Source organism: Carcharhinus amblyrhynchos, chromosome 8 (assembly GCF_965287045.1).
Source record: "Carcharhinus amblyrhynchos chromosome 8, sCarAmb.v2.hapA, whole genome shotgun sequence".
Classification (NCBI taxonomy): Eukaryota; Metazoa; Chordata; class Chondrichthyes; order Carcharhiniformes; family Carcharhinidae; genus Carcharhinus; species Carcharhinus amblyrhynchos.
This window is the reverse complement of record NC_137331.1, coordinates 50,877,788-50,894,061: the sequence shown is the minus strand read 5'-3', so window position 1 is coordinate 50,894,061 and position 16,274 is coordinate 50,877,788. Positions and strand designations below refer to the sequence as shown.

The 16,274-nt window shown below is 40.4% G+C and overlaps 1 protein-coding gene across 1 annotated transcript in view; it reads left to right on the top strand.

The window, feature by feature from the left end:
• LOC145346372 (uncharacterized) overlaps nucleotides 1-16,274 on the top strand; it is a 230,163-nt gene that overhangs the window by 166,612 nt on the left and 47,277 nt on the right. The window contains exons 8-9 of the mRNA XM_080193531.1: nucleotides 3,128-3,295; nucleotides 7,158-7,337. Coding sequence (XP_080049657.1) covers nucleotides 3,128-3,295; nucleotides 7,158-7,337 — 348 coding nt within the window. The remainder of the gene's footprint in view (nucleotides 1-3,127; nucleotides 3,296-7,157; nucleotides 7,338-16,274) is intronic.

The following is a 16,274-nucleotide window of genomic DNA, read 5'->3' as shown; positions in this document are numbered from 1 at the left end:
TTTTTTACCAATTACCAACAAGAAACAAACAATCATAATAATGTATAACCATTAACAAAGACATCTACAATGTTCCAATCAAACCAATCCCTTTTCATAGGTTTAACCCAGCATAGACTAATGCTCGTGATACAGGAAGTTGTGCCTTTTGGTTGAAGTCTGCAGTTCTCTGGATTCATCCAAACAGTTTGAAGACAAGACTGCCTCCCAAAACACCAGAGAGACTTTGGCCCAGCTCCCAACAACAGCAGATTTTCACCTTTCAGGGAAACAAGACCTTGTTTTCAGCTAACCAACAGAATTTTCAAAACAACAGGGAGAGAGGGAAAGCTTATTTTTATTTTAACTCCCATTTAATCCACTTAAGTAGCAATATAAGGACTCATCATAATGAGCCGGACAACAATGACATCACTGAAGCTGTGAGCTAAGAAACCACTGAAGCTGAGAGCTGCAGAAATCATGTTTTTTTTTTAAAAGAAACTTTCTTAAAGATACAATAACGTCACAGTGTCCGAGTGCATTAATCACAAAATGCTAGTATGTAGGTACAGTGTAAGTATGTTATCATTTATTGCGCAGGTAATTGAATACAAAGTAGGAAAGTTATTTTTAGTTGTACAGGCTGCCTATGAAGCCACACTTGGAGTACTATATGCAGCATTGGTTGCCTTATTTAAGGAAAGAAGTAAATGCATTGGAAGTAGTTCAGAGAAGGTTTACCAGACTAATACCTGAAATGGGTGAATTGTCTTGTGAGGAAAGGTTGGACAGCCTAGGCTTGTATCTGGTGGGTTTAGAAGAGTAGGAGTGACTTAATTGAAATATGTAGGGTCCAATTCTCCCAAAAAAATTCTAAGTGCTGAATTGGCAGGTAAAATGGTATAAATCACAATTGTTTATTTAGTGAGAGTTCAGACTCAAATCTCCCATACTCTGTGCAGTGCAGGACCCACAATTGTGAATATCATTAAAAGGTTGGGGGCAGGTCCTATTCCTACCAGAGTCTAACAGTTCCATCGCTGGCCAGCCCGGGACTTTAGCACTGGTGCACCTCCAGCACCCCCCCCCATGGACCGATTGCAGTCCGCACAACCACTCCTGGGCAAGTCCAAACCCCCCTCCCCTCATCCTGGAGCATTGCAATCTCCAGCTTCCCATCACTCCCCATGGAAGCAAGATTTCGCCTTCGCCTCCCCCGCCCCATGTGGGAGGCAGACTACTGCCTGCCCCGATCGCTAGCCTCCCTCCAGCCCCCAACCTATCATCCTTAGGTCCCACCCTCTTGGCACTGGTGGATGTCCAAAGGGCAGTGCCAAGATACCCCCTGGGCATAGGCACTTTGCCCCTTGGGCAATGCTGGGGGCACAGACTGGCACTACGAAGGTGCCCATGTCCAGGGGCAGCACTCTCGCAGCCTGGCACGCTGGCGGGCTCCAATTGCTCCTTCCTCACTCCAGCAGAGTCTCCTGCTAGTTCCCAGAATGTGGGGTACTATCTAAACCCCGCTGGATGAAATACTCCTGGCAGGGTGGGAGGTGCTATCGGGCCTGGAGAATTCAGTCCCAGGCCCGATAATGACATTGAAATTATATTACAAATAGATTAAAATCACTTACCTGGTCTTCCTACCGGTTTCCACATCCACATCTGCTCTCCGGCTGTGGAAAACGTGCAAGCGTCGGGAATGCATGTGAGAATCCAGCAAAACGTCCAATACGTGCATCTCCCAACCCGACACGCCAAAAGTTTAGCTCGTTGCGATGGGAGAATCAGGCCCTAATGTCTTGAGGTGCTTTGAAGGGTGGATGTTGAGAGGAGGTTGTGGAAGAATCTCGAACTAGGATTTATTGTTAAAGAATAAAGAATATTGTTAAAGAATTTATTGTTAAAGAATGGAGTTGACCATTTAAAATGGAGATGACGTGAAATCTTTTCACTGAAAATCACAAGTCTTTGGCACTCTTTTCCTGAAAACATTGTGGAAGCAGGGTCTTTGAATATTTTCAAAGCAGAGTTGATATAATCTTGGTAAGCAAACGGGTGATAGGTTATCAATAGTAGAAGAAATGCAGATTTGAGTTTCCTGCCGGATCAGCCATGATCTTTTCAAATGGCAGAGGAGGCTTGAGGGGCTCAATTGCCTACTGCTGCTTTTTGTTGGTATGTTCGGATTATCGACAGATTTTGCGATAGTAGTGATGCCAGCATTCACTGTTGTTGCTGCTCCCAAACTGACAGCAGCTTCTGAACTGTCTGCCCCTGAGCTAGACCCCATAATACACTAGATGGTGTGGAAATCTGCAGCCTGTCAGTCCTATGTAACTAAATAATTGAAGGTAAATTAGGCTTGTTAGCAAGCTTATTGTTCTGAATATAATATTCTGCCCACACCAATATATGACTGACATGGGTGGAAGTGGGCAGGCCAGTATTTAAGATCTAGGTATAAAAGTATGGGAAGGAAGGGTGCACCTTCTTGGGGGTGGACTGAGGGTGGGGGGGGTTGGCGAGGAGGTGGGGGAGGGCTGCACTCATTGGACGCACCTCCCACCACTCCTAATATGACAGCCATGTGCCCCCGAAATCTCTGGACTGATGATAACTTGCCATTTTACAGTAGTAGTCCTGCTATACATTGGAAATGTTAAACCTAATTGAATGAAGTTTATCTCTTTTACTGTGCACCACAGTCTCAAACATAACAACGTTGTAGAACCCTCCATTTGTAACAATGTGCCAAATATAGAATTTGCTCTCTGTAACTTAAAAATTAAAGATAATCAGTGCTTCTGGCTTCTGTTTGTTGCCATTGGCTCCTCTCCCTATTTGATGACCTTGCTGTTGTGGGATTCTGGAGATCCTTTTGACTTGGCACCAGATTCAATGTGACATTCGAAAAGGGGAAACCTAGGCCATGGAGGTCATTAGATTTCTGGGAGCAGCTTTCTTCAGGGTTAGTAGTGAGAAAGATCACTTTCCTGCTGACCACAAAATCCGAGCCGTACAATTCATGATTTGTTGCAAGTGACTGTATCGTCTCTCTCTTGTCAGTTTTATCCTGTTGAGACAAATGTTGGCTTTTAAATTACTTCAGTTATAGTTTGGTATCATTTTTATTTTGCAGGTTGCTCAGTCTGAAGAAACAATTAAACATTTGCAAGTCGAATTATCTTCATTACGTTCAGCACAAGAATTGAACAATAGGAACATTACACATAAAAAGCAGGTTATTAGTGAGCTACAACAAGAAAATGATTCACTGAATCATAAACTGAAAGAAACATTATGCAAGGTGTGGTGAAACTTGATAAGTTTGTGTCACATGAAGTATTGATCTATTCTGTTAAAGATCTAAAATACAATATGTACTTGCCATACACAAGGCTTAATTTATATTATCAAAAATTTCCAGCATTCTTCTATGCCAACTTTTGTCGTTGATAATTTTTGAGTCCACATTTCCTATCCAATTTTGCTATTTCTGCCATAACACATGGTGGTAGAATTGGACCAAAAGTCAGATAATTTCAGACCTGTGTAATTTGGAGATTAAGTGGCACTTATCACATCACCTAAGTCACTCTGTGAACAAAACTCTGTCTTTCCCTTTCACACTTATTAGAATTTCTAATGCCTAAAATTAGAATTCAGACTCTTTTTGTAAATTATGTTATTGTTATTGAATTGTCTTTTTGTCTTTTAATTTTCTCATTAAAGTACTTACTGAGGCCACAGTCTCCAAAAATTCTGAGAGTGAAATTGATGTATTTTCCCCAGAGCTCTGATTCTGTTAGCTGACTGTAAATTTTCTACCTGGGCAAATGCAGTGTTCCCAATTTGTCAGCATGCATCAATACCATTTAATCAGCTGACCAGCTGGAATACTTTTTATTAGCTTCCATTCCATTCTGTTCAACCATCAATGTCCTCGGGATTATCATTGCCCAGAAACTGAACAAGACCAACCATATAAATTTTGTGGCAACAAGAGCAGTTCAGAGCCTGGGAATTCTGTCAGAAATAATTCACCTCCTGACTCCCTAAAACCTGACCACCATGTGCAGAACACAAGTCAAGAATGTGATGGAATTACTGTTCATTTGTCTGGATGAGTGCAGCTTCAACAACACATCAGAAGCTTGACACCATCATGGAAAAAGCAGCTTGCTTGATTGGCACCCATCCACCACCTTAAACATTCACTTCCTCCATCATCAAAGCAAAGTAGTAACAATGTGCACCATTTACAAGATGCACTGAAGTAGCTGAGAAAGAATCCTTTGAGAGCACTTTCCAAACCAACAACTTCTATCACCTGGAAAGACAAGGGCGGCGGGCACATGGGAATACCACCACCTGTGACTTCCCCTCCAAACCACACATTATCCTGACTTGGAAATATATCATTGTTCCTTCATTGTTGCTGGATCAATCTCCTGGAACTCCCTCATGAACAGCACTGTGGATGTGCCTGCACCACATGGACTGCGGCAGTTCAACATAGTGGTTCATCATTACCTTCTCCGGGGCAATTGGGGATGGGTAGTAAAATGCTGATTTAGCCAATGATTCCCACGTCCATGAAAGATTTAAAAAATGTTTCACAGAATGATATGAAGAAAATCTAGAGGACCAACTTCATAATAAGTATTCACATAAAGATTTATTTTTAATAGGCTGTTTGACTGTTCATGGATATTATTTTGTTCTTGTAAAAGTACATAAAGTGTATTAAACTGAGAGACCTGAAAATCTTTGCTTCGTGGTCCAGATTGTTATGTAAGATTATATACCTTGCCTTTTGTGCCAACTTCAGTCTGCTTCATCCAACTTTTTTTAATATATTCTTTCATGGGATTTGAGCATTGCTGGCAAGCCCAGTATTTGTTGTTCATCCCTAATTGCCCTTGAACTGAATGGGTTGCTGGGCCATTTCAGTGAGCAGTTAAGAGTCAAGCATGTTGTTGTGTGGGCCTGGAACCTTATGTAGGCTAGACCAGGTAAGGACTGCAAATTCCCTTCCCTGAAGGACATTGGTGAACCAGATTTTTTTTTTAATGACAGTTGGTGATTATTTCACGGTCACCATTACTAGCTTCCATGCTGCCATGGTGGGATTTGAACCCATGTCCCTTGAACATAAGCTAGGGTCTGTGGAATACTAATGTGCCACTGTTTCCAACAGCTATATACTTGGCATATAACTTCCAATAATATGTCATAACTGAACAAGAGAAGGAAAAACCGTTAATACAGGCGATTTGTATCCCTGACTGCTACCCCATTATTTTGAACACAAGTGAAGGATATTCTTTGTCATACTGTAAGGAACTAGTCTGGTGAGTTGTAGATTTCCACAGAATTATTTACATGTTTTTTAAAAAGCCAGTTCTGTTTAAAGCAAATATACAAAGGTGGTTTTTGCTTAGGGGGTGTAAAATGTTTGGGTAAGAGTACCTTAGTCAGGCCCTCTACCCTGCCCTATCCCCATAACTCCACACATTTCCCATGGCTAATCCAGCTAACCTACACATCCTGGGACACTAAGGAGCAATTTAGCATGGCCAATCCACCTAACCTGTACATCTTTGGAATGTAGGAGGAATCGGAGCACCTGGAGGAAACCCACACAGACATGGAGAATGCAAACTCCACACAGTCGGTCACCTAAGGCTGGTATTGCACCTGGATTCAATACCAGCACTAAGAGGGAGCAGCAGTACTAACCACTACCATGATGCTGCTGATTTTTGAAATCTTTTATTTTTGTGGGACTGGCAGTAGGCCTCTGCTGCCAACGCCCACCCTGCCCTAACTGCTGAACATTTACCTGTTGAAATCCCAGTTCTCCAAATTTCTGATGCTAAAGACCAACATATTAACAACACCTGTTTAAAGTCCATAGTTTGCATATCAAATTCAAATAAGGCTAGAGCTTCAAAATCATGATAGCTGGCGTGAACAACCACCTCAGGTTTAAAATCAACACCCACATGTCTCTTTATCATCTGTAACTTATCACTATTATCGTTTGTGATGGACAGAGAACAGAAACTGATCAATTAATAAAAACAAGTGAACTTTCAACTCGGGCAGAAAGCTTCTAATGATCACAGATTGCTGCTTGTGTTTTAAAAAAGTTGCCATTCTTACAATTAGCAATAGTCAGCTACAGAGAGATAGGCAGAGAAAGACAGGTATAAAGAATATATATTTGAACAAGCAAAAAAAGTCCGTGATGTGTGATTAGATTTTTACAAAGTAACTCCACGGAATACTCCTTAACTGGTAAGTAATCCGTTAGAGCATTTATCATCCATAAATTATGTAGCAAACTGTTTTAACATTCATCACAGTTAATTAGGATTGATTCATGGAGTTAGCTGCTTTAAAAAGACATTGGTTAATTATGTCAGGAAGCAAATTGAAGGTTATAGAGTTAGATTTAGTATCTGGAACGTTAGACCCTTTGTGTGCACTTTATCAAATGCTTTTTGGAAATCTAAATATACCACATTCACTGGTACTGCCACATCTTCCTTTCTAGTTACAACTTCAAAATAATTCCAATAGTTTTCTCGAATACGATTTTCCTTTCAAAAATCCATATTGATTTTACCTAATCATTTTATGATTTTTTTTTTAAAGGCATCCTGTTACCATGTACCTAATAAAGATGCTGGTATTAGATTAGATTGAAATAGTGATGAAACTTTGCCTTGGATTTTCAACTTTTAAAGTAACCTATTTGTTTGTAAGGATACTAACTGCCACAGCTTACTTGCATTATAATTTTCATTTTTAATTAACTATGTCAAGTATTAACATGCCACTTGTTTGACATTTGTATTGGAAGAAGATGCATTATTATAGTTGTATTGTAATATTACTATAAATATATAAAGGTGTTTTACCTGCATAGGGAATAAATATTTGGATCTCAGGATGGAAACTGTTGCTGAGATGTTTACTATGCTTAAAAAAAGGTAGCGATTTAATGAATGGAAATCTATACCAAGTCAGTATTTCTTGGAAGAACTCATATTTCAAATTACAATTCTTATTATTGTTGAATGGAGTATTTCTTGATATATTAATTAGAACTAGGGGAAATAATAACTTCTACATTATGAAAACAATGTAATTACTTTCAGGTAAATGATACTGAAGAACAAGTTAGCACTTTGGACTTGGAGGTGAATATGTTAAAGATGAGATTGGTGGAAAAGTCTGATCTGGCTCAAAACCTGGAAGAACAAATTCTGAAACAGCACGAGTCCTTAAACAGAGCAAATGAAAATCTCAGAGCTATAAAGAAGGCAGCTGGTAATAAGGTAACAACTATCATAGTGCAAAAAGAATGCAACTCCATTTTGTCACAAACCCAGCTGATGTTAACAGTAAGTGTGCCCCCGACTTGGAAACACTGATTTGTGGTGAAGTATAGTTTGTCTGCAGGAATGGTGTAAGGGGCCATATTTGATATCCAGCGAGAAAAATACCCAGCCCAGTAGCAGCGTAACACTTATTGAAGACTATTTACTACAGTTACGAAAAGACTGTAAACACAAACAGGACAATAATAATCTAAATCAGTTATGTATAAGGCTAGCAAACACACCCATATAGTTTAAATAGAAATTACCCTTCTGATCCAAATTTGTTTACAAGATCTGAACTGTTTTCTTTGCCAAACCAATATCCAATTCAATAGTTCTACAAGTAAAGGCCAGTTTATAGTTACCATGCTGCGTATGATTGAGTAGTTATTCTAGGGAACATCTCTTCTTGGTTCAGTGAAGATATGATTTTAACTGCCTCCACGAATGTCCTCTATATGCTTGCTTCTGGTCTGCTAACCAGCATCAGCTTACAGGCTGCTAGCTGGACTCTACACCTCAAGGCTCTTGGATACTGCCTTCTGTTTCCACAATGTGGTTGTGAATTATATCATTTTTTCCCATTGAAGATGTCCTTTTTTTTGACTGTCTGCCCTCTCAACTTCTGTTAGTTCTGACATTAGCATATACGTCTTCCTCGATGGTACAATTGTTTCTCCTGTTTCCTATTAGCAGGATGTTTGGTCTGAGTACACATGCTAATGTCATTGTTGGAATTTACATCCTGTGAAATATATTTTGAAATGCTGGTGGCCTCTGACCTTGTTATGGAATCCTCATCTGTGCACCTTTTGAAATGCTGGTGGCTGGCACATTCATTAAATTTTGAATGCAGGGATACTGATTTTCAAAAGATATTCCCAAATATGATGGAGAATATTCCTTGATCACCTGAATGAATGTGGTTCCAGTAGCATTTATCAAGTCATAGAGGTTTACACCATGGAAACAGGCCTTTTGGCCCACCTTGTCCATGCTGCCCTTTGTATTTTAAACCCCAAGCTAATCCCAACTGCCCTCATTTAGCCCAATTCCCTCTCTACCCATCTTACCCATGTAAATGACTAAATGCTTTTTAAAAAACAAAATTGTACCCGCCTCTATTACTACTTCTGGCACCTTGTTCCAGACGCTCACCACCCTTTGGGTGAAAAAATTGCCCCTCTGGACACTTTTGTAGCTCTCCCCTCTCACCTTAAACCTATGCCCTCTAGTTTTAAACTCCCCTACCTTTGGGAAAAGATATTGACAATCTAGCTGATCTGTGCCCCTCATTATTTTACAGACCTCTATAAGATCACCCCTCAGCTTTCTACGCTCCAAAGAAAAAAGTCCCAGTCTATCCAGCCTCTCTTTATTACTCAAACCATCAAGTCCCAGTAGCATCCTAGTAAATCTTTTCTGCACTTTTTCCAGTTCTAATGTTACGCCGTTGTTTAAGAAGGGTGGCAGGCAAAAGGCAGGGAATTATAGGCCGGTTAGTTTAATGTCTTTTGTAGGTAAAATGTCAGAATCCGTCATCAAGGAGGAAATAGCGAGGCAACTTGAGGGGAATTGCTTGATAGAGCAGACGCAGCACGGTTTCATTAAGGGGAAGTCGTGTCTGACAAATTTATTGGAGTTCTATGAGGATGTGTCTAGGGCGGTGGATAGAGGAGAGCCGGTGGATGTGGTCTTTCTTGATTTTCAGAAGGCGTTTGACAAGGTACCTCACAAGAGGTTATTGCAGAAGGTAAGGGGGCATGGAGTTGGGGGTAGGGTGTTAGCGTGGATAGAGGATTGGTTGTCAAATAGGAGACAGAGAGTGGGGGTTAATGGGTGCTATTCGGATTGGCGGTTGGTGACTAGTGGAGTGCCCCAGGGGTCGGTGCTGGGGTCTCAGCTATTCACCATTTATATAGATGATCTGGAGGAGGGAACCGAGTGTACGGTGTCGAAATTTGCTGATGACACCAAGATTGGTGGAACGGCAAATTGCGCGGAGGGTGTGGAGAGTCTGCAGAAGGCTCTAGATAGGCTGGGCGAATGGGCCAGGAACTGGCAAATGGAATTTAATGTTGACAAGTGCGAGGTGGTCCACTTTGGTAGGAATAATGGTAGGAAGGACTATTACTTACGTGGTGAAAAACTGCAGCAGGCGACGGTGCAGAGGGACCTCAGGGTCCTTGCGCATGAGTCGCAAAAACCCAACCTGCAGGTGCAGCAGATGGTCAGGAAGGCTAATGGGATGTTGGCCTTCATAGCGAGGGGGATTGAATATAAAAGTAGGGAGGTCTTGCTGCAGCTGTATAGGGCATTGGTGAGGCCGCAGCTGGAGTACTGTGTACAGTTTTGGTCGCCGCACTTACGCAAGGATATTTTGGCCTTGGAGGGAGTGCAGAGGAGGTTTACTAGGCTGATGCCGGAGTTGAGGGGGTTGAGCTATGAGGAGAGGCTGAATAAACTAGGCTTGTACTCGTTAGAGTTTAGAAGAATGAGGGGAGATCTCATTGAGACGTATAAGATGATGAATGGGATGGATAGGATAGAGGTGGAGAGACTCTTCCCGCTCAGAAAGGACAGTAGGACTAGGGGGCACAGCCTCAAGATAAAGGGGGGGGGGGGGGGGGGCGGTTTAGAATGGAGTTGAGGAGGAACTTCTTCACTCAAAGGGTGGTGAATCTCTGGAATTCTCTGCGCATTGAAGTGGTGGAGGCTGCCTCGCTAAATATTTTTAAGATGCGGGTTGATGGGTTTTTGATAAGCGAGGGGATTAAGGGTTATGGAGAGAGGGCGGGAATGTGGAACTGAGCCACGACAGATCAGCCATGATCTTATTGAATGGTGGGACAGGCTCGAAGGGCTAGATGGCCTACTCCTGCTCCTATTTCTTATGTTCTTAATAATATCCTTTCTATAATAGGGTGACCAGAACGGTACACAGTACTCAAAGTATGGCTTTACCAATGTCTTGTACAGCTTCAACAAGGTGTCCCAACTCCTGTATTCATTGTTCTGACCAATGAAACAAATCATGCTGAATGCCTTCTTCACCACTGCCCACCTGTGACTCCACTTTCAAGGAGCTTTGAAGATGTACCCCTAGATCTCTTTATTCTGTAACTCTCCTCAAAGCCCTACCATTAACTAGCCTGGTTCATACCCTGGTTCAATCTACCAAAATATATCACCTCACATTTATCTAAATTAAACTCCATCTGCTATTCGTCAGCCCACTGGCCCAATTGATCAAGATCCCGTTGCAATCAGAGATAACTTCCTTTACTATCCACTGCGCCACCGATCTTGGTGTCATCTGCAAACTTACTAACCATGCCCCCTATATTCTCATCCAAATCATTAATATAAATGACAAATAACAGTGAACCCAACACTGATCCCTAAGGTATATTGCTGGTCACAACCACCTTCTGGCTTCTGTAAAGAAGCTAATTTTGTATCCATTTAAATACCTCACCCTGGATCCGTGAGATTTAACTTTATGCAACAACCTATCATGCAGTGCCTTGTCAAAGGCCTTGCTAAAGTCCATGTAGACAACCTCAACTGCGCTGCCCTCATCTACCTTCTTGGTTACCCCTTCAAAAAAACTCGAATTAGATTTGTGAGACATGATTTTTCACTCACAAAAACATGCTGACCGTCTCTTGTGTCTATAAATGCCTGTAGACCCTGTCTCTCAAAATACCTTCCAACAACTTACTCATCACAGATGTGAGACTCACTGGCCTGTAGTTCCCAGGCTTTTTCCTGCAGCCCTTTTTAAACAAAGGCACAACATTTGCCATCCTCCAATCTTCAGGCATCACACCCATGACTATCGATGATTCAAATATCTCTGCTAGGGGACCCGCTATTTCCTTCCTTGCCTCTACAACGTCCTGAGGTACACTTCATCAAGTCCTGGGGATTTAATTACCTTGATGCGCTTTAAGACTTCCAGCACTTCTTTCTCCGTAAAATGTACACCCCTCAAAACATCACTATTTATTTCCCCAAGTTCCCTAATGCCCATGTTTTTCTCAACAGTAAATACCGATGAGAAATATTCATTTAGGATCTCACCTGTCTCTTGTGGGTCTGTACATAGATGTCCTTGTTAATCCTTAAGACGCCCTACTCTCCTTTGTTACTCTTTTGGTCTTTGTTTTTGCAGATAAGGCAAAGGAAAATCCAATCTTGTGTCCCCTTTTTGCCCTCCTGATTTCTCTCTTAACTCTACTCCTACACATCCTATACCCTTCAAGCGATTCACGTGATCCCAGCTGCCTATGCATGTCATGTGCATCCTCCTTCTTGACCAGGGCCTCAATACCCAGAGTCATCCAAGGTTCCCTACTTCTGACAGCCTTGCCTTTCACTCTAAGAGGAATGTGCTTAACCTGAGAAGCTCAACACCATCCACGACACAGGAGCCCTTTTGATTGACACTTGACCCACTACCTTAAAAACTCTATCCCTCCACGTCGCACTGAGTGGCAAGGTGCATTGCAGCAATTCAATAAAACTTCTTTGACAGCAGCTTCCCAATTTGCACCTTGAAGAACAGGGCAGCAGGCACATAAGGATATCACCCAAATTCCTCTTCAAGTCAAACATTATCAAACATTTGTAAAATGCTTGCGTTTAAATTTAATATTTATAAATGTATTGTACAACAACAAATAAACTATCTGTTTTTGGCTTTGGTGAAATGTGTTTTCTTCATTTATTCCATGCTTAGGCCTTCATCTGGGAGTAACCTTTAATTGTTTTTCTGTAACTATTGGCAGTAGTTTCATAGCAGCCAGAAGTTCTAAAACTACACTTAGCTAATTAGTACATGGTCCTTTACTAGTCAATGCCTCAAAATAACATAGGTAGGAGAGGGAATAAAATTTAATTTTGGTGCAAAACATGATAGCAGATGGAGCTAGCTTTTATATGTGCCATCTGATTTTGCTTTCCATCGATTTCAGGGGTAATATAACCTCCGTGAATCTCTTTCTATTCCTGACTGCAATCACTCCTATTTCCTCCATTCACTGTTGCTGTTATGTCCACTACTAATTTACCTTCACACAACCACATCATTTGCTGAAGCCACTGCTTCACCTGCTCACTTTGATCTAGTTTTTAACCTATCTCTTCTTTGAATTGCCTCTTCATGCCCTCTATTCTTTGTGCCTCCTTGCCCTGATGTCATTGATCTGCTCTTTATCTTCCCATCCATTCTGTTTTCACCTGCTTTCCTGAGGGCAGATGTTGTGAGGCCAGAGGTTCCTTCAGCAGAGTTCCTTTCTTCCCCAGCTCTCTGTTTTTCTGTTTGCCTCAGATGATGAAACAAACTTTGCCTGCTGCTGTTTGTGCCATTTTGAGCTTGGTTTCAACTCCCAGGAGAAATGCAGCAGAGGGAGTGGGTAGTCCATCTGGGAGAGGATGAATTTGGAGGGAATCTCTCATGCCAAGCCCATAAAAGTGGTCTCTAGTAATCTTCAATTACCAAACATTGCCCAATATCTGTGAGTAAAAAAAAAAGGTAAAATATCATTATCAAATATCTGTCAACTTATCACTGGGACATTTGGATATCTGAAATTATTTATCTAGTGAGCAACAAGTTTATCTAGTGAATAGTTGAACCATGCAAACCAGGAAGGTGCAGCACCTGATCGTGCAATAATGGAAATGTTAGCTCACTTCACAATGCTCAATTCTCATGCCAGAAGACCAGAGCAGAATGCCAGGGAATCAAACTCAGGGAAACATAAGCAAATAGGGGTCAATGTCAAATTAGTAAATGAATTTCAATTAGAAAGAGGGTGCAATAATTTGAAAAAGTTTCATCTCAAGAATAATGATAATCAGATAATCTATTTAACAACATAGGCATAATTGCAGTACATAGTTTCTTAGCCACAAACAAAATTAATCTCTGGATTTAACCTCTGGTCTGTGCTGAGTTAATTGTTCTCCACTGTGGTGACATTTGGTCTAATGCATTTGGCTGGATTGACTGCAGGCTGCCTTGAGAGAGAATAATTGGCCAGAATTATTTTTCCTGCTCATTTTCTGACTCCTGCTAGAAATGTCTTTTTCATGAGGACAGAATCGAATTTATCTTTTAGTCTCACGTCACTGCTGTTGCTCAATGGTTTGCATTGTAGAATGGCTCCTGTCTTGGAACTGTATCGTAAACATTGATAAGGAAGGGGGAGGAGAAAATTAATGTACTGGATTGACAAGTCAGTGTTAAAAAAAATTCAACCAATTTTCACTGGTTGTTGACTTTTATTAAAGGTGTGAATAAGTAAGGATAAAAACAAATTACTGTGGATGCTAGAATTGGAAACCAAAAAAGAAAGTGTGGAAAATTTCAGCAGATCTGACGACATCTGTAAAGAGAGAAAAGAGCTGATGTTTCAAGTCCAGCTAGCTTTGACAAAGGGTCACCTGGACTCAATGTCAGTTCTTTTCTCCTAACAGATGCTGCCAGTCCTGCTGAGATTTTCCAGCATTTTTTCTTTTGGTTGTGAATAAGTAAGTAATGATTTACTCCCAAATTTGAGAAAATAAATTTGAAAATTTGAATCATTATTTTATGAATACTCAGGTGCATGGCTGCTTATGCATGTGTTTATGTGCTTTGCTGCTGCCATGGTTGCGATGAGCAGGCAGTTGTAGATGGGATTTTCTTCAGAAAAAGAAATGTGTGTAGTTTAGCTATTTTTTATAGGAGGGACCCAGATCATCATCAGGTGTTGCTGAGGTTCATATTCTTTAGGCTGCTTTAAATGTCAGTCTTCATTTCTAGTTCAGTACGACACAGGACAGCCATGCACTGCCAAAATTACCACACTAATTGTCCCCTAGGTAATAAGATCATCAATCAAAAGTTGACTCGGGTCACACATCAAGGCATTGTTTACTAAAGGCAATGTCAAAGCTGTTTCCCTCTGCATAATCGCCAGCTGTGTATTATCCCAGCATCATAGGGTAAAGAAAGTGGTTAGTTTTACTTTGAAACTTTATAGGATTTAAGTGAGAAAATGATGTTGTCTGTGAACTGTATACACTTTTTAATACAAAAAAACCATAATTGTGTTCTTGTGTATAGCTAATACACAAGACATTTTTGTTGATTTTCTCCAAATCCCTTAGGCTTTTAGTGATCCAAAATTTTCCTTTAGATTTTCTCTTACAAAAAACAAAATGGAAAAGAACAGATTTTTTAGAAGGCAATGCATACTGATTTTAGACATTATTGTTTATATATCTTGTTCACTGAATTGACCCTGAAGGTTCCCATATAAAAGGGAAGCACCATACTATGCATAGGATTGTCTGTTCATTGGTCATTTAGTCACCTTCCATACACCTGACAAAGGAACAGCATTTCTGAAAGCTTGTGGGTTTACTAACAAATAAACTGGTGTTGTGAGACTTCTTACATTGGTCACTTAGGCCAGGATTTTATAACTGTCGTGTGGGGAGCTGGTAAAATGTCCCAGGAGCTACCCTGAGTACTCTCAATATAATCCAGTTGCTGGCCCGTTTTTCTAAAGTTTGCTTAATGTAATAGCTAATTGATGACCATTTTCCCAGGTTGTCAGGATTTAGCTGGTGGCGCCCAGTGCCCGCCCCGCCCCCAGCTATATGAATCGGTTGACGAGCAGCTTCCCAAATATGGGTGCTATCAAAACTAGAAGTTCCATAACCCAATGAAAGGGCTCCTGGTGGCAAAAGCTCAGGTAACCCTGAGTTGCTGCTGGACGGATTTCCTCTCTGATCAATTGGGCTTGACCACGTAGTTCAGCACACCCCCTTCACCTCAACTTGATGGCACCAGCTCATTCTGCTTCCAACCTCAGCAGCGGCCATTCTTGGTGGCAGTGCCAAGAATGTCTAGCTGCTAGTGTTCTGGACTCGTAGTGTTGAGAACCAGCTCATTGTGATTAATTGGATGGAAAGCCTTGTGGCAAACTCTTAATTGTCTGCCACTGGAAAGGTTGTCGCCATCCTAACCTTAGTCTTTTTGAAATGCAATTGTCTCATTAAAAACTAAACAGTTCAAACACACATAGAGCAATCACTTTCTCGAAATAGGTAATTTATTCATGCATAACTAAAATTGTATGTAATTCAGTGCTTGTTTATTGTGATCAGTTTTACCTTTTTTTGGTTAACCTTATTTTGGTTTAAAACTGTAACTTTTAAATGTTGTGCTGTTATCTATATGCGATCACATATTTTTATGCAAATTGATTTTGTGTGCAGACTTTAAAATACATCTGATTACAGTATTTCCAAAATATTATCTGCTTTACAACACAATGAACATTTTTAATTTTCCTTTCAAGAAAATGTTTGGATTCTATAAAATAGAGAGGGGGAAGGGAGCAAGTCACCCCTCAGTTGTATCACAGATTATTGAAGATGAAATATGTTTGTGTTTTGTCTTTTTAGACAATTTATCAAAAAGAGGAAAGATAGTGTTTCTTCAGCATATTACTTTTATACTATCATATTTCACGCAGGGAACATAAATTCTGTTGAGGAAATAATTTATAAATGTGTATTTTAATTCACTGATCTCAAAAAAACAAAATTTAACCATTTTTGTCACGATTTGCTGTTTCCAATATATTAAGATTTCCCATGTATTATGTAAAATTATTCAGGTGTTTACAAGAAAGCTATTTTTGAAATACAAAGATTGTAGAATTAGTTTCTAATGTAGATTTTTAAAAATTGCATATATTTATGAGGTGACCTTGATGTTTATATAGGCCTCTAAAGAAATTATTCAACTGGATCAGCTGAAAAATAATAAATAAAAGGACATTCATTTGAATTTATGAAAATTATAGACTCTGGGCAGTATTAATTGTT